Source organism: Cynocephalus volans, chromosome 13, assembly GCF_027409185.1.
Source record: "Cynocephalus volans isolate mCynVol1 chromosome 13, mCynVol1.pri, whole genome shotgun sequence".
Taxonomy (NCBI): domain Eukaryota; kingdom Metazoa; phylum Chordata; class Mammalia; order Dermoptera; family Cynocephalidae; genus Cynocephalus; species Cynocephalus volans.
In genome coordinates, this window is record NC_084472.1 from 4,373,851 (window position 1) to 4,383,294 (window position 9,444).

At 46.7% G+C, this 9,444-nt stretch overlaps 1 protein-coding gene across 4 annotated transcripts in view; it reads left to right on the forward strand.

Moving 5' to 3' along the window:
• Window positions 1-9,163, forward strand: part of PTPRM (protein tyrosine phosphatase receptor type M) — a 784,215-nt gene extending 775,052 nt beyond the window's left edge. For all 4 annotated transcript variants that reach the window (XM_063077465.1, XM_063077466.1, XM_063077467.1 and 1 more), the window contains one exon: window positions 8,424-9,163. In XM_063077465.1, the coding sequence (XP_062933535.1) occupies window positions 8,424-8,477 (54 nt within the window). In that variant the 3' untranslated portion in view covers window positions 8,478-9,163. The remainder of the gene's footprint in view (window positions 1-8,423) is intronic.
• The last annotated feature ends 281 nt before the right edge of the window (window positions 9,164-9,444 follow it).

Below are 9,444 nucleotides of genomic sequence, written 5' to 3' on the forward strand. Positions count from 1 at the left end.
GGAGACCCAGTAGACCCTAAAGATTTATTTCTTCAAATTTTTAGTTTTGGGGGCTCTGGAGAAAAGCCAGGAGATTGCCAGGAGACAAAATAATTTATAACCCGAGACTAGATTTTTTTTTTTTATCCAGTGAGGTAGCCACATTTTTTCCTGACCCTTTTTCAGCCCAGCTTCTAGGTTATACATCTCTTCAACCAGCCTCAAGTCCCCATCAGAGAACTGGGTCTCCAGAGGGCAGACAAGGCCGGCACAGTCTGAGATTCCCCGCAACTTGCCTGGTTCGATTTGGGTGGCGTCCCCAGTGCCTGAGAGCCTTTGGAGCTGTGATGCCGCAGGACCGCGCTGCTTCACGCCAGCAGCCGTCCTTTCCCCTTCATCTTCCTCACTTGGCTTTTGAAGTTCCCAGGGCTCTGACTCAACAGAGAAACAGCCTTTGGGGACAGAACTTGCCTAGAGAAACACAGCATCCCCTGGGAGGTGGCAGAAACTTTGGAAGGCTCCCCTCCGCCAGCCTAGCCTTGCCTAGGAAGTGACCACCTGGCCTCATCATCCCCCAGTGCTCTCGGCAAGTCTGGCAAAGCTGCCTCTTTGGGCAGATGCACACTTTAAATAACCATCTGTTTTTGAACTACGTGTCAGCTGGGGCCTCCCAACTCCTGTAATCCAAATACGATGAGCCCAAATCCCCAGAGAGAAGTTCAGGCCTGGGCATGCACAGCCTCATGGTCACCTTTGACTCCTGACTCTGCTCTGTGGACACCCAGACCAGAAAGTCTGCATCCGCCAGACAACAACACCCTCCCTCGAAATGTTCATTCATAAAGGGCACAGCCTGCAAAGTAAGGCACGCTTGAAACAAAACATGGGGTGACATTGCCCCAGTGTAGTGTCCTGTCACCACCCTCCTGCAGGCTGATTTGCTCAGGCTTTGGCTACTTCTACCTCTGCCTTTTCCATGCTGCTGGGTCCCCTCTCCTGCTCCCTTTTTTGTCCCAACAGCCCATCACTACAGCCCACCCCTTCTCTTCCTGTGTCTCCTTCTCAGGAGCTAAACAAATTTCTGCCAAGCACATGCCCTTGGACATCTTGGCTTCCCCTAAAGCCCACTTACCATGGTATTTTCCCAAGAAAAGACCATTTCCCATCTAAGAGAAAGTCTGGTCTGAGCTCTAAGATAGTAAAATTCTACCTGCTAACATCTCACTGGGATGATCAACAGTGTCTTCTCTTAACTCCATTCAACACTTACCTCCCAGCCTCTGCTCTGTGCGCAGTACTTTGTGGGGTGTGTAGTGGGAGCAGAAGAAGTAGGAGACACGGTTTCTCCCTCACAGAGCTCATAACTCATCAGGGATGCAAAGCCTGAGTCCTTCCTGAACCTCAGTTTTCCTCATCTGTAAAGAGGGGATAATAATATTAAGCCAGTCCCAGAAGGCCACATATTGTACAATTCCATGCACATGAGATGTTCAGAATAGGCAGTTCCATGGAGACAGGAAGATTAGTGGCTGACAGGGGCCAGGGCAGGGGCAGAGGGACTGACTGCTAATAGGCACAGGGTTTCTTTTTGGGTGATGAAAATGTTCTAATCAGATTCTGTACAGCTCTATAAATATACTGAAAACCACCCTACTGTGTCAAAAGACAAAATTGCAACAAATTAAAGATCTAATTGGCTTTTATTAGCAATCCTGGAATTGGGCAGTATCTCATTCTATAAAGTAGAATGGGTGTTCCAATGAGCCGAGCAGAGGGGATGGGCTTTATAGGCAGAGCAGAGGCAGAAACAGAACAAAAAGCAGCTCTGTCTTTTCAGCTACCACCCTTGTAGGGTTAAACCAGATGGGACTTCCCTATCGTGCCGGCTCAGGAAAACCAGCCCCTTTGACTGGTTACTGTGAATCTCCTCTTTTGTGGAAAACTGGCCCATTTGAAAGTTCCATTTGATTACATATCCCTTGGCATGAGTGACTCCATTCTGGTCTGGTCTGCTGTGCCTAGTGCAGGAAGCCAGTCCAAAACAATGTCCTCGTGAATTTTAACAATGGTAGCCTTTGAAAGGGTTAGTTTTATGGTATGTGAAATATATCTCAATAAAGCTGTTGTTTTTTTAAAAAGTAACATCAAAAAAAAAAATGCTGCTTGATCGTAGGTGCCTACAGGGCTGTTCTGTTTACAGAACATGATCCCGCGAGTGACCTCACAGTGAGTCACCTTCACAGAAGTGGGAAATCGCTGCTGTCACGCCCTCACAGATGAGGACACTGGTCTACAGTTGTAATTCCATCCACATGTTTTCCATGGGTCGATACACTTTGCAACAAGTGGACTTCAGAGGGCTGGAAGTCCTCAATTTGTAACTAGCACAAGCCAGGTGTGAATCACGATCCCAGCTCCACACCAGAGATTCTGACCAGCCCACAGGGATCCCCCCACAAGCTGTCTTAACAGCCTAGAGGGTACACTCCAACAGGGCTCTTAGGGTTTGTCATGGGTAGAAAAGACAAAGGGAAGAATTCAGCAGCTTACACAAAGCCGTCAGATGAAAATTCCAGATAGAACGTAGCCAAATATGTAATCACAGAATGTGTCGGAGTCCGAAGGCGGGAAGGGCCCCATATGAACGTTACGGTCAGAAATCCTCACTGGGTTGATTTGCTATTGGCTGCCTGGCAAGCCCGCAGAGTTCCAGGAGAAATCCAGGGTAAAGGGTCACAAACCAGTGTGGCCTCTCATGTCCGGAGAAAGGACCCAACCAGTATGCGGCTTAATGTCAGACCCCTTTGAGAATAGCCCTCCCACGACCATGGGCCTGGTGACGTCAGAAAACCGTGTCCTCCTCAGTGGTTCTCAAACTTGGCTGCACAGTGAAGTCACCTGGGAGCTTTAAAACAGTTCCGACCCCTGGACCAAGCAGCCACTCTGACCTGGTTGATCTGGAGCTTGGCTTCAACAGCAGAAGGTTAAAGCCCGCAGGTGATCCTCACATGTACCTGAGGTTCGGAATTTAGGATCTAACTAGAATCGATAGCTGTGCCCCAGACCCCCAAAGCCGGAGGCTCTGGGTGTGGAGCCAAGCCTGGGGGCTGGCTGAGCAGCTCAGCAGAGGGGTCAGCAGGCCTCCCCTTCCTCCCTTCCTGGGTGGTGTCCCCAGCCTGCCCGCACCCCTCTCCACCCCCTCCACACCCAGGCCTCCGTTCTCTCAAGCTCACACTTTCCAGGTCCCCCATTCCGTAACTTAGAGCTGGCTGCCCGGACTGGGCCTTACTTCCTTCTTCATTATACAGAAAATGATGTACTGGACAATGTATTCATCTCCAAAATGGCACGTGTTGTGGGGCCTACGGTTCTCCCCGTTGTGCAGACAACACAGTCCACTGACTGATGTGATCCCCTCTACAGCTCCACCTGTGAAAGTGTGTGGAATTCACAGGCTTTTTGACGGGCTGTGGTGTGTGTGTGCATGCGTGTGTACTCAGCACATGCTGGGGTGGAGGTGGAGGAGTCAGGTGGGGATCCAAGGTGAACTGAGGTTCCTGAGCAGCCCTGCCATCCATACTCCTGGCACTTCAAATTCTCCCATGGTCAGTCTTCCTGAAATCTTGAGCAAGGGTTTGGAGTAGTCCTTGTTAATGCCCCATTCCATCCCCTGCCCCCAGACTCTGGCCTCCTTGAGGCAGGGCCCAGGTGCCCAGCCTGCCTCCCACCCTCGGCACCAGCAGAGTGCCTGGCTCCGAGGAGATGCCCAGTAAATACTGGCTGAATGACTGGACCCTCCTTCTCTGCATCCAGACCCATATCCAGCCTCAGCTCCCCTGCTGCTCCCTCCAGCCTAGAGCAGGCTGCAGCTACACGCTGTCGGCTGCTGGATAGGGAACTGGACATGGGCTTTGCATGGGGATTTGCTGAAGGAAGTTCCACGTGCATTTTTTGAAGATACAGATGAAAGGACCAGTTCCTTCAGTGTCAGACTACATCTGTCTCGTTGAGTGGTGATGTGAAGTTACTGGTCTCCTTGGCACAGAGTGGCAGGTCACCTCATGACCTGGTTGGGAACATTGACCCAAGAAGTGGGGACCACTTCTGACTGATGCCCTCCTTGCAGGGCATCAATCAGAAGGATTTTTCCAGCCTGGAGAATCTGTCATTGCAGGATCCAGCCGAAATTGTGAAACTTGTCTTAGTTTCAAAAAGCAGGTGCCTCAGGGAGGGAAGCTTTGCCCCAGGTAGGTGGGTAACTGTTCTCTTTGAATCTTCTTAGGCACTTGATGTGGGGCGTTTGAAGTGCCCACACTGACTGCCAGGCCCCCGCGTTCCGCTGACAAAGGAGCCCTTCGGGGGAGGCTCCTAAAGCTGCCTGCTGCTATTCTGGCCTCATGACTCCCTCGCTGAGTGAGCTAGGGACTTTTCAAGTATAACCTCAGTTTTAAGTTCCCTTTCAGATTTTACTGTCTTCCCCTTCGTAGGGACAAGAAGCGTGGCCCAGTGGGGACAGTGTCAGAGGTCTTGAAGAGGAATAGTGGGTTGCCCTCTTATGGTCCTGCACAAGCATGTGAGGATCGGGCTGGGCTCCTCTCCTGAGTCCCTGCTCACAGCCCTTCATGCCTGAAGCCAGCTGATGTCACTCAAATTGGGAGCACTCAGGACCAAGGCATAAACGTCTTCTTTCCCCTGAAGCACAGGGATAGCTCATGTGGCTTAATTATACCATTCAAAAGCCAGTGAGCTAAGAGAGGAAACTGCAGAAGACAGAACTGTACCTGGTGATCAAGTGTAATCAGTTGCCGACGTAAGAAGATTTCAGGCATTTACCCAGGTGCTTGGGGGAGGGGACACAGCAATTATGGTCTTCCTTGTCCTTCCCCTTATTTTTCTGATTCAAAAACCAGTCATCACAGAATCTATGGGAATTGGCAGCTTGCTTAAGAGGGATAAGATGAGAGAGGGAGAATTCATTTTGAAAATTACAGTCATGCCTGAGACAGGGAACTTTGGTGACTTTCAGGCAGCAGCTCCTTAGCAGCGAAGCCTAAAATCCCTTCTGAGTTTCTAGCCTGTGTTGTGGCCTGAGGCCAGCAGCCACGTTTCCCCACCAAATGCATTTTACTATGTTAAAAGGATGGTTCTGAGTAGTCACTGAAATTAATTGCACGATTAAGCTTGTACAAAATCATTCTTATGCAGTAAGGGATTGGGAAAAAATTGTCCCTGTGAGTCACAAAAACAGAAGAAATTACTGGAGCACTCTGTAGCCAATATGTCAGACTGGTGATCTGACAACATGGCATTTTAGAATTTTGAAATTCAAATTACTTCTTTTAAATATTTCGAAAATAAAAGTATCAAATCCTGAAATAAATATTGGAATGTGAATCAGAAATATAACTTTGCCTAAGGCAAGTAAAAACTTTTTCACTTCATGAATTAAAAAGAAAAAAACGAGCCCAGCCCGTGGCACACTCGGGAGAGTGCGGCGCTGAGAGCTCAGCGATGCTCCCGCCGCGGGTTCGGATCCTATATAGGAATGGCCGGTGCACTCACTGGCTGAGCATCGGTCACGAAAAAGACAAAGACAAAAAGAAAAAAGAAAAAAAACTACACATATTGACCTGTGGTCTAGTTGAGAAAAATGGTAGACTGGTTAGAATACGTGTTGCTTGCAAGATGAGAGAGTGTAAAGAACAGTTCTCTCCTATGTCACTGCTTTAAAGGCAAACCAAGTACTGAAATCGAATTCTAGATTGACAAAGCTGGAAGGGAACTTCAGAGATGACCCAACCCCTTGTTTTATAACAGGGGGCACAGACTGGCCAGCATCTCAGGGCTGGTGAGTAGGCCCTTAGACCCCTAGTGCTCGGTGTGGGGCACTCACACCCTGACTCCTCAGGAAGCAAGTGCGATCGAGAGCAGCTGGATTCATGTTTTGTATATAAACTGAACCTTTGGCTGACATAGAGGTAGAAGGCACAGCATGGAATCAGCAGTATGTTTCTGCAAGTGATTTTTTTTTATAACAGCTTTATTGAGATATAATTCACATACCAACAAATTTGCCCTTTTAAAGTATACAGTTCAGTGATTTTCAGTATATTCACAGAGTTACACAACCGTCCCACAATCTATAGTTATAACATTTCCACCCCCTCCAAAAGAAACCCCATAGCTATTAGTGGTCACTTCCCATGACCCCTACAAGTCCTTAGCAACCATCAATCTACTTTTGGTCTTTATAGATTTGCATATTCTGAACATGTCATATAAAGGGAGTCATGCAATGTGTGACCTTTTGCATCTGACTTCTTTCACTTACATAATTCATCCATGTTTTCAGATTCATCCATTTTGTAGAACGTTTTAGTACTTCATTCTTTTTATAGCCAAATAATATTCCACTGTATGGCTATACTACATTTTGTTTATCCATTGTCAATTGATGGACATTTGAGTTGTTTACCCTTTTTGGCTGTTATGAATAATGCACTACAAACACTTATTTACAAGTTTTCATGTAGACATGAGTTTTCATTTCTCTTCTCTAGCATAGTGCTGGGTCATATGGTAACTATGTTTAATTTATTGTGGAACTGTCAGACTGTTTTGCACAGTGGCTGCACTATTTCACATTCCCATGAGCAGTGTATGAGCATTCTGATTTCCCCACGTGCTCACCAATAATTGCTGTGGTCTTTTTATTTTAGCCTTCCTAGCGGGCATTGCTGCCCTTGACTTTTAACCTTGTGGCACCTTCCATACATTGAAGTGATCTGTTGACTTTATGTCCACCTCTACATTGTAAGCTCCAAGAGGACTGAGAATGCATCTTAATATCCACAGTCTCCCACCTTAAATGTTTATTGAGAGGAATCAAATGCTGCTAAACCTGTGGTTTTTCAACATTTATATGTGCAGCCAACATTTGCCTCTCAACAACATGTCAGGAAGAGGAACAAACCATGACTCTTGCTTCAAATAGGTTGGACTATTAGTGTATTTAGAGAAGAGAATGCAGGTGAAGAACAGGAAGTTTCAATGACTGATTAGGAAGTACATATTTAAAAAAGTAGAAATTAACTTTTAATTCATTTGGCAAAACCCAAAATACAAGGTGCATTTCCCTGGTTGTGGCCACGGAAGCGGTGGTGCTGAACCTCACACACCGTGAAAGTCAGTCTCTTACAGAAGCTGGGGGACAGCCTAGAGTTGCTGAGCCCTGTGCCAGCCTGAGCTCCTGCCAGGGGCGGACGCAGGCATCCTCAAGCCTCATGTCCCTCTGGTTGTTCAGCGGCTGCACCCAGGTTCGGGTCCATCTGCACACTGCAAACACACAGGTGCAGAGGGCCCTCCCCTGCCACCCAAGACCCCACCTAGACCAGGACCTCACATGGGGCTGTGCCCGAGGAAAATGAATTCACTGCCCGATGAAGAACTGGTCTGTGGTTCCCAGAGGATTTCGAACATTTCCCCTTCTCTGCCTCACCTTGTCCCATTGCCTGTCCCTGGAATGCCTGTTTAACCACAGTTAGGATGACCATATACTTTACCAGCTAAACTGGGACACTTTTGAGAGTAAAAGAGGATGCTACTAATAATTATGCCAGGACATCAGGCAGAAACTGGGACCATCCAGGGCAAACCAAGGCATATAGACACCTACCCCAGCACCACACTCTGTTCTGTCCTCTGGGGAAGATTCTGTCTCCCTGCTCCTGTCCTCCGTAAGAGGATCTGCTCTGTCCTCCTCTGCCCCACACACACACTAGGGCATTCTGCCTCGTGTCATCACTGGGTTGCTTGCCTGTCCTCCTCACCAGGTCAAGGGGCTTAGCACTCAAAAGATGCTTACTACACTCATGAGATCAAGGAAATCCTGATTTGAGCATCACATATTGCACACAGGTATTGATGTTCAACTCTGTGCCCCACAGATATGTACAATCAACTGGTTTTTAAAAAAAAAAAAAAAAAAACAAATTGAGGATATCCTGTTCACTGAAAATCAAAGGCAGAGCTGGGCTAGAGTGAAGCCTCACCCGGGCACCGAGGGTCCTGGAAGAGCAGATCACGAAGGCCTCTCCTCAAGGCCCCGTTATCTTTCCTTCCACCCTTGATTTTGCCACACAAAGCTCAGGATGTTGATATACAGTAAACCTCTGTGCATGGACAAACATCTATATGTGTTCCAGTTGTCTAGAACTTTCCAGGGATCCTAATAAGCATAAATATCAAAATGCCTTTTACCAGGCCTTGCAAGGGAGCATCTCCAGTGAATATGTCTGTGGTTCAGAACTGTGACTTTCCGATTCATTTCTAACTCAAATCCTTATCAGTTTTATTTCTTCCAATTAAGACCTTCATCTGGCATAATTGCTTGAATAGAAACAGCATTCAGATATTATAGAGCTGACATTCTGCCTGTTTTCCAGGATCAGTACAAGTTCTGCTATGAGGTGGCCCTGGAATACTTGAATTCTGGCTGATGGCGTAAACAGCTCCGCAAACAAGTGCTTTCATACCACAAAGCCAAGATGTTCCATGGTATTTGTGTGGACGAGATGAAGACTTCTCAATATGCTTATTCTGCTTTGCATAATTGGCTCTTTTTAAGAGCCCAAGAAAATGTTTATAAAACTGCTTGCACTGCCCAGTTCCCAGTAATGCTGCTGCCTGACACACACACAGCATACGGTTGTCAAATACTGTACTCCTGGTCACCGGCTTGTTAGAGCAGCGTAGACGGCTGGGAAATTGAAGAGCACAACTATATTCTTATGAAGGAATTTGTACCTTTGGGGTATTATTTTGTGGCCCGTGACCTTTTGTTATTGTTACAGCTGAGTGTATGTTTTTGTTCCGTGGAGAATGCTACTTGGCATTATGATAATATATTATTTTAGTTAATAATTGTACTGTAACACATTGCATAATACAAGCTTATGTAGCTTTCCAGGACTAACAGATAAACATGTAATGAACAAAGATATGTTGTATAAGTTGTTGTTTCTATCAGATTTGTATTGTTTCCAGAGGAAAAGCTTGGGAAGACTCAGTTCCAAAATGCAAAACAATCAGATTCACAGATCCAAAGCTTTTCCATGTGTTTATATTGTAAATATTTTTGATTTCATCAAATTATTTATTCATTAAAAGAAATTTTTGTGAAGCACAGTGAGTGACAATCATTTTTATTAAGCCCTGGAAATGATTTACTGTATGATGTTACCTTGTGTGAATTCTCAACTCAATAAACGGTGACCCGTGAGCAGTCGTGTGTTCCTGGTGTCCCAGCACGCGGGTGGCACAGCCAGCACCTGTCACACCAGACCACTGGGGCAGAGAGTATACCTGGGCCTGTTTGTCTGAGCACTACAGTTGGATTTCTGAGAGAGAATTTAGTTGGTGAGATCTCCAAGCCCATCATGGTCACCTGCCCCCAGTGCTGAGGAC